We start from the raw sequence: 19,155 nt of genomic DNA, 5'->3' as shown, positions 1-19,155 counted from the left end.
AAAATAAGGCTCTGGAGTTAAGAAACTCTGCCAGCGCCTGAAGTCAGATAAGGTAAGTGTCTGAGGAGAGGGACTGGAAAATAATATAGCCAGCCACAGGGCCGTTCTACAGCACTTGGTTAAAGGGGTGTCAAGTGGAAAATTTTCTGTAACCAGGTTAACAGCAACCACAGTTTTAACAACCGCTGAAGTAGGAACGGTGTCAGCAGCAAAGTAAGATTGGTACAGAATTCGGTGGGTCGAGACAATGGTGACGCCATTTCCTGAGACCCTGTGGTGTGGTCTACAGAGAGGGGGGGGGAGGGGGGGGGAGGAAGAGGAGAGGGAGGAAGGAAGAGAGAGAGAGAGAGAGAGAGAGAGAATCCTTGCCACAGCCCTGGGTGTGCTTTCTTAAAGTCTTCGTGTAAAATCAGAAAAGCAGGGCTTGGGGAAGCTAAATCATTTGCCTTAGGACGGATTAGTGAGTAACAAAGCAGTACTGAGTCCAGGGCTATCTCGCCTGCCTCTTCTGAGGAGTACGCTTCACCCACAGGCAGAGATCACTTGGTACTGGAAAACCTACACATGAACCCTTCTCTTTGATTAGTTCTCATCTGCCAAATGGGAAGGGAGAATGGCTATGTAACCTAAGATCGTGATAGGCAACCAATGGCGTAACTAAATCCACCCAAAAACTTAAGAAGCCGGCACTAGTGACTAAAGGAGATGAATCACGTTTAGACTCTGTTGGGGCAGGAATTGAGGGGCGCTCCACTGTGAGTAGCCTGTGTGGGAGGAGACAAGTGCATATCCTGCACCGGCCTCTGCTAACCCACGTACTACTTCCCTAGAACTGGGCTGAGTCGGAAACACGCTGGAACTATTTCCCTACGGAGCAAGGGCAGTGTAGAGCAGAGCCTGGCTTCATCTTTGCTCACTGCTCACTCACTGCGAGGAGTGAGGCAAGCCGGCAAGCTGTGACTGCTGACCAGAGCTCCCTGAAGCCACAACAACTCACCAGGGCCCAATCTCACTGAGGCTCTGCCTCTGTTTTGTTCATTAAGCACCCAAAATCCGTCAAAGGCTCTGAATCTTCTACATCATTTCATCAGGCCATCCAATGCAGAAGATCCTGCTTAAGGACAGAACAGTCACCAGGATCCCCTCAGAGAGGCCCTAATAAAGTATCACTTTTTAAAAAGAAGGAGGGAGAAGGACTCCAGCTCTGACTCCTCCCACTGCCCCTCCTGCTGAAGGAGGTTAACTGCGGGTCCAGCGTGTAGATGTTGATTCATTCCGTGTGTGTTTATTTTTCTACAGACATTCCTGCTGCATCAAGTGGCCTCCAGGCCTAAACTTCTGTCCCCTCCCTGGAAAATTCTCAGGCACGGTTGAGCTCTCTCTTCATTCCTCGGTTTCCCAGTCCACAACAAGGTGTGTGTGGGGAGGGGGGAGCGGGGAGCACCAATTCTCTATGCATGTTTAGCTAGTGTGCTTTCATTCATCCATCTTGAACTTGAAAAATACGTGCTAGGAATTACCCAAACCCATCCCTATGGTATAGATTTATATACAACTGAATGGTTTTTTTTCTTCCTAACATTAATATTAATGAGGATCTTGGAAGAAAATACAACACGGAGACTAGCATCCCAAGAATCAAGGTTTCTCCTAAGAGTGTGGCCAGGGCTTCTCTCCAAATGGGTGTTCTGTGTAGGCTGGGCTTTGTGACAATGCTCAAAATAACGATTTGGGACTTTGCACCTCTATGGCCCTAAGCAAATCATTTGAAGTTTTTTGAGATTCCGTTTCTTATATGAGAAAAAGAAAATGGGGATGAAACATTAACTTCACAGAGCTAGCCAACCAACGGATGTGAGGGCTGCTGTAAAGGTCCTTGTGAATTACCTGGCACATCCCCGGTAATCTGCAAACGCTACTTTATCTCATCCTTTGTGCTGCAGGTTACTGCTACACAGGAGGAACACCCAACCATTTTGCAGAGTGTTTTATTTCTGTCAGGAGACACGGGGGTGTGTAGTGGAACTCTTGGTCTATACCAAGTCAAGGATATGTTTCCTGGTCACATATCTGTGACTCACCTTGGAGAGTTCGTCGTATTGAGCATCAGGACTCTGCATCCGATCTCCCACTAATTAAACAACTCTCCCTGCATCAGCAGTGACTTGACTCGGGCACTTTCTAAACATGAACTCATTAACTCTCCTACTCTCTCTCCCAAGGAATGACCGCTGACTCAGAGCAAACTCCTTCAAGAAGAATACAGAGACTATGAAAAGGTAACAAGGACCTGGAGGCCTGGAGTCAGAACAGACTAGGTATCCCAAATCGAATCTCGCATCGGGCCACAGAAGGACACAAGATGACAACCTCTGTCAGCCAGCTCAGTGCACAGCAAAGGAACTGTTCAAGCCAGGGCAAGGTAAAATCAAGGACTGACCCTTTAGGCCTGCCTTGAGCTACTTGTAAGTGGGAGGTTCTAAATCAGACACTGACCCTAGTTTGAAGATGAGAGTCCCCTTCTGGATGCAGTAGGATTTATTTTATATTCTAAAATTTTCCTGACAAGAACTGAGTGTCCAGACCCGCCCCCTGAAAAAAAATCCAAGCTTAAAACTCTTCTTGTGCTATAACCTGTTGTAGCACCCCCTGCTTCCCATCCTCACCGCCCCCTGCTCAGTCATCCAGGGAAACCCAGGGCACTGGTGGTCACTTAGGATTTGTATGCATTTGCAGGGAGACAGCAGCAGGCCCAAGGGAATACTCAGGCCAACAGTTTGTCATCTGGCTTGCTTCCAGCAAGAGCAAAACAAGGAGAGGCAAGGGTGTTGATTTTTCTTAGGAAGAATAATTAGGGATCTGGTCCAATCTAACTAGTTCTGAGTGAACACACACACACACACACACACACACACACACACACACACACACACCCCTATACCTGGTACCCCAATTTAAATGGTACGTCTCTTTTACATGGAAAGAACACATCACGCAACTAGGCTGTCATTAGTTCTTGCATGCCTCTGGGGCACAGTTCTTTTACATACAGTGTACTGTGATATTCCAATTTTTCTCCTGTTTTGTTTTTTAGAAGCCACCTCCAGCTGTCTGACTTTCCCTCTGCTCATCAAAATGGATCTCGCTTGACATAAACTGAGGCACAGAGGACTCAAGCAAAGCCCATTTCAGTTTAATATAGGAAAGCAGGCTGGGAGGAATTCTCTTAGGAATAAAAAGACAAAATAAAAAATCACACACAGAGAAACAAAAACAACAACAACAAAAACAACAACAACAAAAACAACAACAGACCTTAAGGTCCAAAGCCAACCTCTCTCAAAAGAAAAGTGCCCAGTGCCCAGTGCCCTAGGGAACAAGCCACTTTTCTTTTTGCTCCTGGTATCTTGGGCATCTCTGCCACTTTCCTAGATCCGACACGGAAAGGTCTGAGCAACCTGTTCAAAGCTCTCCAGTTAGCAACTCTGCAGGATCACTGACGATGGATATGGGAACATGTAGAGGAAGGGGACTTGCAGCAACCAAAAGGGGGTGGCCGCCTCATTGACGTTTCACCCTCATGCTGGTGGTTATGTATGGCTCTTGTGGAGCCGCCCATCACACGAGAGAAATATTTAAGCTGGAGTGTCTAAACGGAGCGAGCCATCAGGACATCTGCCACACTCCAGCTGCGTGCCGTTCTAGCATCTCTTTGCTTGTAGCACTGAGAGAACAACTTAGCATCCCTTCTGTATACTCCCCTTGCCCACAAAATACAGGCAACTCACGGGAGCAGTGGGATCTCTGGTGGGCAAAGCCGCGTGCCCAACTAACACATTACCAGATTATGAGGCAGTGTTTAGGCAGACTGCTTAATACGCACATCGGACCTCAGCATCCCCTCCAAATCCAACATCTAAGCACTTCAAAGACGGTGACACACACACACACACAGACAGACACACACACATACACACACACAGAGGGGAGAGACAAACAGACACCACAACAGCTCCAACATATAAAGGTAGGTAGGAATTAGATCAGCCCTCTGGTAGGAACCCAATGGCAGTCTTCCTTGTTTCCTGACGAATCAACGTGCTGCACCTAGGCCCTTGTTCCCAAAGAAGGGGTAACTGTGACAGATCTTTCTCGAAACGCAGAAATAACATCAATAAAATGAGATCACGGATAACAAGTGTGCGTGGGTGACGCCACAGCCAGCCACAAAGGCAGCCTTTGAGAAGCGAGAGGGTCGCTGTTGACACACCAGCGCACAGTTAGAGCTTCCGGGATAGCTGGGAAGCCAAAGCAGGTGGCACCTTGTCTGCCCCCCTAACTCCACCAGGCAGGCCATTCCCACAGAGGGGTCAGCCAGTTGCTGCCCAGGAAGCATCTGTGAACAGCCCCACAAGCAGGCATGGGCCCTTCCCTCTGTGCAAACAGGCAGTGAGGACCTTGACTCACCAGGCTTGTCAGGAAGAGGTACTGAGGTGCCTCACAGTGTAGTACATTCCTGCTGCAGGAGGGGACTGTTTCTCAACAGAACAGAGCGACAAGAAGGAGCAGCTTCCATGAAATAAGTCATCGCTCAGACCGCATGGGCAGCTGTGAGGGCACAGCTGGGTTAGCTGCCCTGCCTACCAGCCTCCTAACCTACAGATCTCTTCCTCCAATTCGGACCCCTCCCTGGAGCTGCCTTCAGCTGGCCCTGTGGCCAACACTTATGCAGAAAAGGAAGTTGTTGTATACTGGAAGGCATGACTCCTGGCCCAACGTTACCCTGAGACGACATATTCAGCAGTGATCACAGACAAGTGCGGGCCAGGCACTTGCTACAGTGGAGCCTGTTACATGTGATCCTCGTAACCGCTTTGCACAATTCCCAATACCTTTCTGTAAGCTGCCCTTTGCAGAGGGACCTAAAATTGCCCAGTGACTGAGTCAAATTATGGTTCTGTCCCCTTCTTAAATACCAGTCTATGTTCTTTACCAGTCTTTACTGTTGCCCAAAGTCACAAAGCATCAGTGTTAACAGATGCCTTAGGTCATCATTTCTAGGTGAGTTATTTGACCAATTAAGAGAGTGAGATTCGAAATAAATGAATTATTTTTCCCAAAGTCATACAAGCAGGTACATTGATATGGCTAGAATCCTTCTGACAGTCAGAGACAGTCACAAGGTTGTCTCTGTCTCTCTTTCTCTTTCTCTTTCTCTTTCTCTGTCTCTCTCTCTCTCTCTCTCTCTCTCTCTCTGTCTCTCTCTCTCTCTGTCTCTCTCTCTCTGTCTCTCTCTCTCTCTCTCTCTCTCTCTCTCTCTCTCTCTCTCTCTCTCTCTCTCTCCTCCATCCCCTGTCTTTCTCTGTGTGTGTATCTCTCTCTGTGTGTGTGTGTGTATGTGTGTGTGTGTGTGTGTGTGTGTGTGTGTGTGTGTCCCTCCCCAAGCCCTCTCTGGTATTAAGTCTACAAAGTAAACCTTCTATTTCATATATAATACTTAATTCTACTCTTACGATAGGTCCCTCTAGTCAGTCCTGATCATTCTCCATGGAATTCTGTGCATTAGTATCTGGATGGTGTATGTAAGACAACCTACGCACAATGTAGAGAATTAATATAAAGGTTGGGCAAAAATATCAAGAAAAGTAGGACTCAGTATAAAAATCAGTCACACAGGAGTTTCTGCACTGTAAACTCTGTGTAACAAATTTTGAAGAGTATAATTTAAAATCAGACCCATCATACATTTTTTATTTTGAGTATGAATGCCAATGAATTATCTTAGGAAAGCGTGAGTTCCACTGACACACATAAATCATTACTTTAGAAACAGGTACAAGGCCCCAACACATAGTGGGAGCCCCTAAAGCCTTAAAAAAATTCATTCGTGGGATCGCAGAGACTGGGCCAGCAACCAGGGAGCATATGGGGCTAAACCAAGCCCCATACACATTTGTAGCAAATGTGCAGCTTGGTCTCCCCATGGGTCCCCTAACAAGTAAAGCACAGGCTATCTCTGACTCTTCTCCGTCATGTTAGAGCCCCTTCCCCTACCTGGTTGCCTGGCTGGGCCTCAGTGGGAGAAGATGTGCCTAGTCTTGTTGAGAGGAGATGTCCCAGGGTTGGGGGAGTGCCCAAGGTGGAGGCTTCTCTGAGGAGGACTGGGGTGGGGGGAGGGTAAGGGAGGAAGAATTTGTAAGGAGGGGGGAAGGCTGTGATCAGAATGCAAAGAGAATAAAAGCAAATAAATAATCGAGAAAAAAAATCATCTACAACCTTAAGTGCCTGAGTAAGTTATTTTCCACTTCTTACCTTAAAAATATGCACCTGATTGATTCTGTCATGTTCTTTGAGGTTTAACGCCTATTCTGATAAACTGATACAGAGGTTTTTAGCAACTAACAGTTATGAGTGGGAGGGAAAGTAATGCAAGAAGAAAAAAAAAAAGCTCAGCCGTCCCAGACGCCTGCTCAGTGACATTGTTCTGTCCTTGAAACCACCATGCTCTTTTTTTTTTAAGTGTCGAAGTTTTATTATTTTAAATTATGTGTTTGTGATGAGAGTGTCCATGGGACTGGAGGATTCCACTGAGGTCAGAGGTATTGGGTCCTCCTAGAGACAGAGGTGCAGTCAGCTGAGAGCCACAAAATATGGGTGCTGGGTACCTGGAATTCAGGTCCCTAAGAGAGCAGTATGTGGTCGGAACACTGCCCATCTCTCCAGCCCCACCTCCCTAGTCGGAAACACAAAGGTCTTCCTGAGACTCCCTGTGTCTCTTAAATCCTGGCATCTAACAATTCTCTTCACTCTCTGTGAACGATACTTTTTCCTTCAACTCTTTATTCCAAACTTATAGAGTTCTCCTATTAAAAGTAAATCCACTCCCCCTCCTCTTATGGCTCCTTCAAATGCCTCTAAGTGGCCTGTGATCTTCAGAAGGCTGGCCCAGGAAAGCATTCTATCCAAAACTACTGAAAAAGAACACTCATCAGGCACAGAAAACACTGAAAGCCTGGGACCAGGCACAGCCTCCTATCTGGCATGGGAAAAACAACATCTGGGTTCTCCTGACCAACCACAGATTCGTGAGGAGTTTACCGTGTTTGAAAATGGCATCACAAAGAGCAAGAACAGGCCCCAAGACTACCAGGCCACCTGAGACGAGAAGTCCTGGTCCAGTACAATGCTTGGTCCAGAGGAGGATGTTTTTAAATGCCTACAAAATACCACTTAAGTTCCTTTTAATCTTTCATTCTTTTATTACTTCTTTTGTATTCTTCCTGTCCTCCTTCCTTTTTATTTTTTTTTATTTTGTAGCCAAAGGGGTGTTGCAATTGAACCTACCATTCCTCCCTCCTGCACAGATGAGGGCTTGTGCAGTACTGTTTTCTTTTCATCCACTTTAACAACACCACACACACACACACACACACACACACACACACAATTTTCTTTTTTGCATTTTTTTAAATCTCAACATTTTAAAAAAAAAACTCATCTTTGATTAAACACTAAAACAAAACAAAGTTCTAACTATCTTGACTACTGTAATAATACTCCCTGCCCCCAGCTCAAAAGTTCATTGTTCTCACTCACATAATACTCCCCCTGCTCTTTTCTCTCTCTCTACATGCAAAATGTATACAGTTCCCCTGCAGAAGAACTCTGCAGAACACACTTCATGGCTTATCAGAGCTACCTGTGGCTACTAGGAAGTTTCAAGCACTCAATGTGTATTAGGTGATGTCTTGAGTGCTAAGAAACATTAAGCTTTGTGTCGAAGACAAAATTAAAAGAATTACTTCTCACAATGGAGGGAAAACAGGAGACTCTTAATCTGCTATTTCCTTATTGGATAATCAAAGCCTTTAAATGGGCATTTGGCAGAGAACATTCTGGAGAACATTCTGGTCTACACTTGGCGCCGGATTTCAGAGACCTTCTTCTGCTAGGAGAGTCCTACTTTAAGTTTTATTATTCTTGTATGATTATTACTAATACACACACCTCTGAGAGAGTCCTGTTTGAGTGGTTAAGTCCTGTCTATACTGTTCCACAATCTCAAATCCAACTGCCTAAAGATTACCTGTGATAAATAAAAAGGTCTGACAACATTGTGTAGGCCAATTATTTTACACCTCCATGAAACAGGACAGAAAGGTCAAGAAAAGAGACACTGTGGAATAGTATATGAACAGTTAAAAGGGGGGAACCAAGCACACCCGGGGTATCAAGTGGCAGGCCTGAGCACAGGCAGGAGCGACCGGAAAGAACCTTGATCCAGATGATCAAGATGGTCACAACAAATACCTTAGGCTCGTACTGCATTATGGTGACTGTGTCACAGGTCTCTGCACTTGAAATCAGGTCTTCTACAACCCTCTACTAGATACCGATTCCTTCTCCCTACAGAAGGACCACAGGCAACTCAGTTGCAAGAAGAGCTAACCCAGACTTCCACCGTGTGGTCAAGTTAAAACAGTTTATTGGTGCAATCTGGGAAATACTGAAGTTTTATAAAACGGTATCCTCAACCCTTAAGAGATAAAAGGTAGCTACAGGATATGAGGAGTGGGTATGAGAGATCTGGGGACAGCGCTGACCTTTCTAACCCTGAGGAAAGCGCAGTTTAACCACTACAAGCAGAAGGCAGATCTAAAACTCTGCAAACGCTGAGGCAAATGCTACCCCGGCTTCCACCCGAGCAGAGAAATGGACATAGTGCATCATTATGGAGCTAATAAATACAGCAGGCATCTGTCTGTTCATACACAAGTTCCTCTTTATGATGGCTGTAAGGACGCTAAGGACCTACAGAAACACCTCCATGATGTAATGGTAAAGGAATCGATACTGACCATGGATAAGGGAGCAAAGTCTGTTTCTCCATTAGCCATGTGTTGAGGCTCATATCCTACTTTCCCTATAACCGTTCTACATGCCCTCACTCAGTAACTGCAATCGGGCAAAGATAGAAGTGTGTGTGTGTGTGTGTGTGTGTGTGTGTGTGTGTGTGTGTGTGTGTGTGTGTGTGTGTGTGTCACAAAGGAAGTTATCCAGAGCCTTCTTATATAGCAGAAAATTAAGCCTTTGGTTTGCCAGTTGATATCTTTTATCATCCAAACTTGAAATTGTGGATCCACGGCAGCCCCAGTGCCTATGGAGATAGCGTGGGTAGAAGCTCGAGGCTCTGGGTCTTGACGGTCCCACCAGACACCAAGCCTAGAACCCCTGAAAGTCTGAGAAGCACAAGAACCCTGGTTCGTCCTTCACCATCTGAGGTTGGGCTGACTGGAACCTTTAAACTTCTCTAAAGAATACACATCCGGACGGCCACGCCTGGGGACACCCTTTCGCCAAGCTATTCAGGGTGCTTGGATGACAGTTCAGCTCAGAGGATGGCACGGAGAAGCCCTGTATTCCCTGAACTTCCTAAGTGCCAGGCAGGCAGCATAGCCTTCTTCTGCAGACTATGGTTTAGTTTCCAGAGTGGGTGAAAATAATGCAACGCTTTTACTTCAGGTACGACACGCCTGCCACGCCTCGCCGGCATCTTAAGTTGCTAAAGCGTGGACTTAGAAGAGGTGCGTGCTCTTTTGACTATCCTGTTCTCCATCCAAAAAAAAGTGAGGGAAAATGGAATGAATGATATTTCCTACAGAGTGAGAAAATCAAGTGTGCTCCAGTATTAGAGCATCGTAGACCTACAAAGCAAACTCGATAGACACTTCAGAATCGCCCTACGACAGTTAGGTAACAGGAGTCCACCACGGACAAGCCCCTGGGACACCACCGTCACAGCGACAGTTCTCATTCTGTCTGTAATTAAGTTGTCGCCTTTGCCAATGGAATTAGCCACTGTGCTGTGAAACAGGGATGTTCTTTCCTGGAAAATCCTGGCTGCTGCTAGCCGGGCTCTTGCTTTTGCAGAAACTGTGGTAGGGCCCAGTTCGAGCTAGGCTTGGAGAGGTTGACCACGGCTGCTTTGTCTCCTAGAGAGAGAAGATGTTCCTACAGGGTGGTCTGGCCTCTTTAAGGGGGGGGGGGGTGGGGGAACTAGCAACACAAACCAACCAAAAATGCCAGGAATGTAAGCTCTGCCAACCAAATAAATAAATAAAATGTAAAAAACTTCATAGTGACTGGACAAGACACATTTCTCAAGCCAAGGAAGCCTCTACTTTTCCTTTAATTAGGCAAATGTTCCCATTGTCCTTGGACTTGGTATATTCCCTACTCTTGAGGTATCAATGACAGGTTCTATCACCCAAAGGACTACACCAGCCTCTAGACCTTGCAGAGTGACAGTCAGACGTCCAGATGCTCTGCGAGTAAACCGCTCACCAGATTTGTTATCTAGAGCTAAGAATAAAGCCCCTCCGGTGTGGGATTTCGGGACAGGTCTTTTTCTCCCTTGTTCTTTCCTTCCCAAGTAGTAGACTTGGGGGACATCTATAAACCAGCCATGAGATTCCCTACCACCCTTCCAAGGTCCCCTGAACGTTCTACGCTGTTCAAGGTTTCTGCCGACTTGTTTCTTCGTTCACTGCTCAACAGACCCCTCATTACCGGGTCCAGCAATGAGTTAAGATTTTCCACATATTCCGGTTTCACCTCTATCCAAGGATTATTACCCTCCCTTCACACATGCAGGAGCTGGAGCACAGGGAGATTATGGAGTCTGCCCAAAGTCACACAGCCACTGACTACGGATTCACACCCAGACAAGCTGGCTCCACAGACCCTGTCTAAACCACTGGGCTATTTAGTCACTAACAGAGTGTGGTAACAAGGGATCTAGAAACACAGTCATAAGCAAAGCGGGCAGCCAACAGCCCGCCCCTCTTCCTTCTTGACTGTAGCGACACAAAGACCGTCTAAACTAAGAAAGGACAAAGCTTCTTCCCATTTCTATGGACAATAATGGTCTCTAGGGGATGGACACTCTCTATAAAGTAAGATGGGGGCCAGGGCTGGTCCTTTTAGTCTTATAAATGGGCAAAGAGCCAGGATGAAAACTCCCATTCTCCCACGGCCAATGTCTTCTCCTCACCGTAAAGGAAAGGAGAATGGGAAGGAAAGTAATGAAGAAGTAGCATTTGCTTGCGCACTCTGCCTTCGTAGCCTCAGCTCCTACTCAGAAGCCTCCATACCAGGAAGGAACCAGGAAGAAGTCAAGGCTGCACTTGGTTTAAATCTTTATGAGACCCGAGAGAAGTGTGCAGTGGAGCGCTGTGCCCTACCTCGCACCTGCAAGGGAAACTGAATGCCCATGTCATCCTAGAGTGTGTATTAATTTGCACTTGATGTTGTCAAAAAGGTCAGACTGCAAAATAAAAACCAGAGTGAGTAATGGTTCTTGGTCAAGTCCTAGCTACAGAGAGGCCGACAAATATTCCAGGTGTCCTGTCTCCAGTCTGGACCCTCAGACTTCCCATTTCATTTCTTTGATGCTAGGAATCTGGGGAGGGAACAGAAAGGAAGTTCTGGTTTAACCTCTGAGGTAACATCACCACACAACACAAGTTGTCTCCACTCGTGAGAAACGGAGCACTACAAAGAAAAGCCATGATGGGTCCCAGTTGTGCACATGACCCCATGCTATGAACAGCCAACCTTTGACACAGATGTCCTGTATAACCTGATGGGCCAGGTAAAGGTCTACTTGACATCTACTTAATAGTCTTCTTTCTGTTAGCAAAAGATACCAGTCCTGGCTAGGGCTTCCTCCATCTTTGCATGGAAAAAAATTCTAAGTCTCCATGGAAGAAGTTTCCTTGCTGAGCCGACAAAGGTAACTTGCAGTATCACTCACTGTATGTCCCTGACGAGTCAGAAATGGATTAATCTTCCTGCAGCCACTGGCTCCTTACAAAATTTTGCCTAAGTGTCTTTAACTTTTCCGTGTGCCTCTAGCATCTCATCTTGGGTATGGGTACAATATTTGCATCAATGCAACTACAGTCCAGAAAAAAAATGCTTTAAAAAAGTTATAATAATAAATCGTTGCTGTTTATTTTGTCTAAGAAAGTATCAGATATATATATGGATGATATATATTATATATAGATTAATACTATATTGTGTGTGTGTGTGTGTGTGTGTGTGTGTGTGTGTGTCATCCTGAATGGCAGAAGACCATTGGACCAAATGAAATTTTGTTGCTTTGTTGCCCTGAAGTTCGGTGGCTTGGAAACTTTCCTCCTTTTAATTTTGAGAATGGATTTCACTACATCGCTCAAATGGTCTTGAATACATTATGTAGCCCCCAGGTTCACTTCCAACTTGCATTCCTTGAACACCTTTTTGACTTTTTTTTTTTAAAGTCACTGTAAAGTCACTTCAAATAGTGAAAACGGACTGCAGCAGAGGCCTGCCTAGCTCTATCTGACTGGTGGAGCAGCTCAATGAAGTTCCTCAGACACAGTTCGTTTTTTTATCAATAACTGAAGTAATGGAATCAAATGCTTTGAAATCCCACATATTTGATATTAAATTTCCAAAACACACGCTTTGGCTATTTGGTATGATCTAAAACACGTGCGGCCAGGGGCTCTCCCTCGCTGTCAGCATGAAAGGTCCACTGTAGGTATGTGAACTGACAGAATACACATGATGTTTCCCAGATCCCAAATCTGTCTCTTCCCCATAAACATGCACAGCGCGTATAAACAAGCCATTCTTAAGGAAAGGGCCTATTAGCTGAGTTCATAGCTTCCCTGTGAGCTATCCCTTCCCTTCTGCTGTATGTGGTTTCAATCCATCGTAACACAGAGAACTCCTGGCTCCCTCGAACACCCCAAAACAACCTTAGTGGCACCATTTCTATCTGTAGCCCTGAGTGCCTGAGACGTCTGCACAGCTCTAGGAGAGACCCCCAGCTCAGCCTGGCTCTGACTGCCATCACACTGCCCAGTTTTTGTACAGAGCAATCCTGCCCTGAATATCAGGAGAGTCTCTGGAAGGGATGGGACCCAAATGCCTCTATTAACATTTTGAAGTACATCAGAATGTCAACACCTCATCTTGGCTTGTATGGAAAGTATAAAGAACGGGTTAAATATGCAGTTCTTCCTGGCAGAGGCAAGGATCAGGGACAGCAGCAACCCTTAGGGCTAATCAGACCCAACAGAGGTATGTGTCTTTGACAGCTGATTATTTTCCAAAACGTATCACCTTCTCCCTGTATCTCTCTACATCCTTTCACCTCCCAAGTCACTTTTCCCTGAGACCAGTTTCCTTTCGAAAAGTAGGCACACTCCCTGACGCCCTGCTAGTTTCAGGAAGCCTGAAGAGTTGACTCCATCTGTGGAGCACTAAAATTCCCTTCTAAGACAAAAATTCGATGTCTTTACTCTCCCTCTCCTCTTCAAATCCTTTAAGCCTGCTAAATGAAACCATGAACCAAAGACACTAAGTCACATCTGGTTGGTGGATGCTTTTCTTCTTCGAGGACCTTTGGTATGGGAAGCCAAACTGAACGGGGAAGGAAACAGACTTTCCCAAAGTTTAAACAGATTCATTTTATTTCTCCTCCCACTACCTCCTCCTCAACCTAGAGAAGAGGAGTGAGACTGTAAGGGACTTATGACAGGGGAGCTCAGGATACAAGTGCTGGAAGGCCAGGCAGCTAGCCAAATACCCTTTCAGCACTCCACAGGACCCTCCCATCAAGCTCCAGTACTGGGGAGACACAGTTGGGAGGGGCACGGGGGTGACCTGAGAGGCAGTGTCAGGCCCCCTTGCTAACATTAAGGAATACTACTAGAAGGTTCTCGCTTATGTGGGAAAATTGAAACACCGGAATTGGGGCACTGGAAATTCTATAAGCTTTTTCCCATTAGTCACAAAAAACGCAGCTGTAAAAATAAATAGACCACCACCACCACCCCCCAAAAAACCCAAGGGTCTCAGGCCACCAACAGTCTCCTGGTCTCGACATCCCGGGCTCCTGAGAGAGCAGCGCAGCCCAGAGGGGACACGGAGCTGGGGTGGGGGCCTCACTGTTGCCACTCACCCGGGGATGGGAAAAGCTCCAAATCCACTTTTTCTGTCTTGATGATGGTGAGAGTCGGCTTGAGATCGACGGCCGCCTTCATGGTGCCGGAGTTGAGGGGGCCGGCGGGATGAGAGCAAGTTTGCTGTAACTGTTGTTTTGCTTTTTAATAGGGATTTTGAACTCAGGGGAAGGGGACAGAGCGCAGCCCTAAAATCTCAAATTCCCGCTGACCGCCCGGCAGAAAGGTGTGCGCCCAGCCAGTCCGCGCGAAGTTGGCACTTGGCGGAGCAGAGAGCGCGCTTGGGTCCCAGCCTCGCCCGCGCCTCGCCCGCTCGCTCCTCTGTCCGGGGCGCTCGCTCACTCTCTCGGCTGGCCGGCGCTGGCGCAGTGAGGCTCGCCTCCGCTTTAGGGCGTTCCTCACCGAGCCCAGGCCCAGGATCCCAGCGCCTGCCCTGCCCACTCGACCGGGCGGCGGGGATGGGGCGGCGGGGCGGGGCCTAGCGTCTGCAGCCAATCATCACCCGCCTTCCAAAAGCGAAAGGAAGGGCGGGCGAGCCTGGCGGGGCGGCGCCGCTCCAGCTACTCTGCGCGCGCTGGGCCAGAGCTTCGGCCCACCGCTCCCGAGAATGGCTAGCGAGCGGGTCGCTGGCGTGCACAGTCTCGGGAAAGTCCGTCTGATTCTACACGCATTCTTAGAGCCTTGGTCACCCGCTGCGGCCCCGCTCCAGTAGCAGCATAGTTTTCCAAGTGCGTGTACATCATTCATTCACAAAGCTTGACACACAGGACATGAGGCGTGGGTGCGCAACGAGGGGCGCGTGCGGGGTGGGGGCGATTCCACAGCGGGGGGTCCTGCGAGGGTTCCAGCCTAGAGGTGACTCAGAATCCCACCCGTGGAATGGATGGGCAAGGCAAGGACAGCATTGCTGAACAGAAACCTCAATCGGCTTCACTAGCTCAGAACCAAGCCTATTGAAGGTCCCAAAGACTCAAACAAAGTTCCAAAGCTCCTGGATTAGCCAAGGGAATCCAGAACTTGTAATTGAGTTTTAATTATTCTGTATATATATGTATATCAAGGTGAGTGAGAATAATCGATCGATAATTTGCCGCTGATAGCCATTATACATCGAGATAGTTGGTATAAATGAACAAATCTTCCAAGGCATGGTACCGTATGTGTAGCTGAAGCCAGCAAGGTATTGACATCTACCTTTGAATAAAAGACAACGTAATAAATCGTCCTGAGAGACCTCAGGGAAAGCTATTCTTAGTACTGTTTCCTGATTTCTAAGCATGTGTTGAACTGCTACCACTTGCCTACAACTGTAACTTCTGCTCCAGTAAACTTATTCACACCTGCTGACTTTTAGCTAAGCATGTTTTGCCCCTTGGAGCCTTAGCAGTGTACGGGATTCCCAAAACAAATCAGGCGGGTGGGGTGGGGACAGCAATAGACTGTCAATCTCTGGGTCTTGGTCACATCTCCCGTCTCCACCCTTCTTGGGTGACCAGAGGAAAATATGTGTATGTGATAATCCTTGTTTTGTTTTGGTTTGGTTTTTTGAAAGAACAAAGACTGTTGCTGTCCAGCTGTGTTTCTGCAAGGTATGAGAAAACAATGCTGACCTCCAAATGACAAGAACAGACACTTCAGAGCCTGGGAAAAGCTTAAGGAACCAGCTGATGAATGAACTGTACGTTCACACGCCCAAATAAGCAACAAGGAAAAGAATTTTGGACTGATCCCGCCTTATTATCATGTCTGTAGAATTGGACAAACTAAACAGTCTCTTTGGGGAATTTTCATTTTGATGTTGTAGTCTCATGAAAACGCTGGAGAGTTTTCACTCTCTTTGCAAAATCGGTTTCCTCAGATTTCCTCCTCCCTCACCCCCCTCCCCTCAGCCTCTTTCTCCACTAAACTCGTGCTTAGTTCCACAACTATTGACATGCAAGCATGTGGGACACTAAAAGAAGCCCACCACAATCCAGCCGTGAGCATTTTTCTACCCTGGCAGCAATGAGTGAACGTGTTCATTGTCATGCTTCCACGATGACCATCAAATGTTGGTCTTCTTGTTCCTAACCGTGTCCTGGAGTGCAGAAGCTCACAATGTTCTAATGTCCAAATCAGAGGATGTGATTGGAACAATTCTGATGGCAAATATTCGAAACACCTGAGGTCCCATGTGTGCAGCAGGATCTGGTTGAAACTCCCTGTAGGATGAGAAGCACTAAGAGAGATCCAATTAAGATATGTATACATTTTGAGGACACCAATCCTCCGATCAGGACTGTCTGTCGCTCACTTAGTTAATGCTTAACAAGTAGAATTTGCATTCTCTTTATAACACAAGTGGACTTCCCCCAGACATTCTTGCAGAGTTTAAAAACCGTTACTACGTTTTTTACCTATACATTTGACAAGTGGATTTTGCATTCACTTTAAAAACACAAGTGGATTTCCCCAGACATTCTTGCAGAGTTTAAAAACCGTTACTATGTTTTTTTAACCTATCAAAAAAGATTATATGCTTTGCCCCAAGCACAGGGCATTCCAGACATGCAATAACTATTTGTTGAGTGAAGCACTATCAGCTTACTGGTTGCTCTGGGCTTCTACTGGTATATAGCCTGTAAGGGACAGTGACCTAAGAGGTGTCAGTAACTCTGCAGTGAGAGCCGCCCTTTGTGTATCTGTGGTCCCCTTTGTTCCTTATGGTAAACTAGAACTCCTGTCCCCACCACTTCCTTTCATAGGTGGTTCACCACCTTACCTACCAGCCAGAAAGTTTTGCCTTTCATATACCTGAGCACACCATTTCAAGATTGACAGTTTTTAAGGAGCTTGGCGTTGGGGGCGGGGAGGGAGAGAGTTTGCTTTCAACTGGGAGAAAACAGATTTGTATCTTTTTAGTAGTCCTTAGGCTCTAGTTAATTATATCTGATCATGGGTTGGGAGACCTTGCAGAATACGGATCTCGAGTCCCGAAAGGCACGAATGGCATCAGGACAAGAACCACTTTCATACAGGGATTTCCTTCACCACCAGGAACACATTACAAAAAATAATAATCTCCCTTCGTTCTTCCCTCAGTCCTGCTCCGAACTCATCAAGTGTATAAAACTACGCATAATTTCAGAGGATCATGGAAGACCCAAACGTCCTCTTCAGAAATTCTAGAATTCTCTGCATTTAGAACCTTTAAAAATAGGCCTTATCGACGGTAGGCACAAAAACACTCAGACCACTAACGACTGATGCCAAGCAAGCTCGTGACTCACAGATGTTAACTTACTGGTACAAATGTAAGATCAAAAAAACGAAAAGCTCTCAAGCTCTCAGTTAACAACCTGTTTAAGCTGCACTTGTGGTCCCCTCTCGGTCTGAGAAAAAAACCTACAGTCGCTATCATACTCTGAAAAACACTTCAAAACCTGAACTCTGTACCAAGAAGTTGCTATCTGTTAAGTTTAGTGCAAAAGCACAGGGGTAAGAAAAATACCCAGGGCCTCAGTATCTATCGGCACCGAGCAGAAATAAAATAGAAAATCGGAGATAGGAGGGAAATTAAAATAACTATTACTTAAACTGCAATTCCAAAAGGCCTTAGGGTCAGTTTAGAAGCTGACCCAGAAAGCCAGGCGCTCAGAAGGTGGTGTCGATGACTGAAGGCTGGCTCTGTGACCTCCCCAAAGCCATTTAACCTTTTTGGTGTCACAACCTCATCTCTGCTTCAGGGAATAAAGCCACCCCCTGGATCTTCCTAGCATGTAATAGACTCATTAGCTATTGTTCGAGGAGAACAATATACAATGGGCCATAAGAGAGCTGCAGTTGGGGAGAAAGGGAGGAGGGTGGGAGGACTTGAAGGTCTATTTGGCCCAGAAAGCTCTGTAATAATGGAGACAGTGAAGAGTATGGGTTCAGAAGTAAGAATTGATTTTTTTTACTTAACCAACTTAATCTGCTAAATTATGACTGGTAAATCACTTAATCCTGAAACCGGGTTCCCCGTGTTTGTAGCAGGCAAAACCCATGTTTCACGATGATCAGCATGGTTAAGTGAGTCAATGCATACACGGTTTTAGCAGAATGTCTAGTGTAGGAATGTGTCCAATTAACAGCTCAGGATTATTATTCTCTTTAGGATCCAGAATTCAGGAGAATATGGGAGAGATCACTTTAAGGCTTTCTTTCTGGACATCTCTGTGGAGTAGATTAGATCCTCAGTTAACGGGCTTGTCACCTGGGAGAGTAAGACAGCTATCACGCTGAATTTTAAAACCCAGCACCCTTCCATGTGTCTTGAATAGAGAATTACCCCAGCCGTAGCCTTGCTTGAGAAATCCCAGCACGGGCTGAGGAATAAAAACTGTGGGTTTGTATTCGTCCTGCAAGTGAGAGAGAGGGTATTGTTCTAGAACCTACTGGAGCCAAAACCTCAGACCCTCATCACAACATGGTTCACAGAGATGGGGGTCCGGTAGCGACGTCCACGTACAGCCCTCCTAGTCACCAAAGGAGATAATCGAGTTTATCCTGGCCACACACACACAGAGCCCAATCCCACCTGCATCAGAACAGGTAGGTGACCAGGCAGCTTCGAGAATCCCAGCAAGGTTCTGTTCTGTGACGTCCTGGGCAAGTACACTGCAGACTAACCACCCTGGTTCCCTGTGGGAGACAGCTTGGCATGGGCTGTAAGGAGAAAGGGGGTCTGGCTTGACTCCACTGCTGTCTGCAGTTTCTTAGGCTATAATTATGAGCCATTCAACTGCATCTGCAGCCCCAACAATGTGGGATGGATTGGCCTAATCCACAGACCAAGCGACATTTAAAAAAAAAAAAATCCATCAGTTTAGACATCACGTATTCTTCTCACAGCAAATCAGACTTGGCACAGACAGAGAAAGAAGAGGAGCTGCCGATCAAAACGGCAGCTCTCCGGAGCCTTCTTCACACCCAGGGTCAGCGCGTTTCCTTGATCTCACTGAACATCTTTTCAGGACTGTCACCGTTTTCTGGGACAGGAGAATGTAAACTATAGACTGCTCTGCAAGTGAGAGATCTTATTGTGTGGATCTCAATTTAAGTTCTTCTATGCTGGGCTCATGGATGGAGGGGTGAGCGCACTGGCACAGATGGCAGG

At 46.5% G+C, this 19,155-nt stretch overlaps 1 protein-coding gene and 1 long non-coding RNA gene across 2 annotated transcripts in view; one reads left to right on the top strand and one right to left on the bottom strand.

Annotated features, from left to right (window-relative positions):
- Positions 1-14,425, bottom strand: part of Ets1 (ETS proto-oncogene 1, transcription factor) — a 62,732-nt gene extending 48,307 nt beyond the window's left edge. Inside the window, exon 1 of the mRNA XM_032909578.1 lies at positions 14,018-14,425. Coding sequence (XP_032765469.1) covers positions 14,018-14,099 — 82 coding nt within the window. The 5' untranslated portion in view covers positions 14,100-14,425. The remainder of the gene's footprint in view (positions 1-14,017) is intronic.
- On the top strand, positions 1,306-3,275 carry LOC116906751. The gene is made up of 3 exons (XR_004388768.1): positions 1,306-1,413; positions 2,223-2,279; positions 3,095-3,275. It is a non-coding gene; the product is annotated as an uncharacterized LOC116906751 (long non-coding RNA).
- Positions 14,426-19,155: the final 4,730 nt, after the last annotated feature.

The sequence above is a fragment of the Rattus rattus genome, chromosome 8 (assembly GCF_011064425.1).
Source record: "Rattus rattus isolate New Zealand chromosome 8, Rrattus_CSIRO_v1, whole genome shotgun sequence".
Taxonomy (NCBI): Eukaryota; Metazoa; Chordata; class Mammalia; order Rodentia; family Muridae; genus Rattus; species Rattus rattus.
Note: the sequence above shows the minus strand (reverse complement) of the source record. Positions and strands in the feature narration are given on the sequence as shown.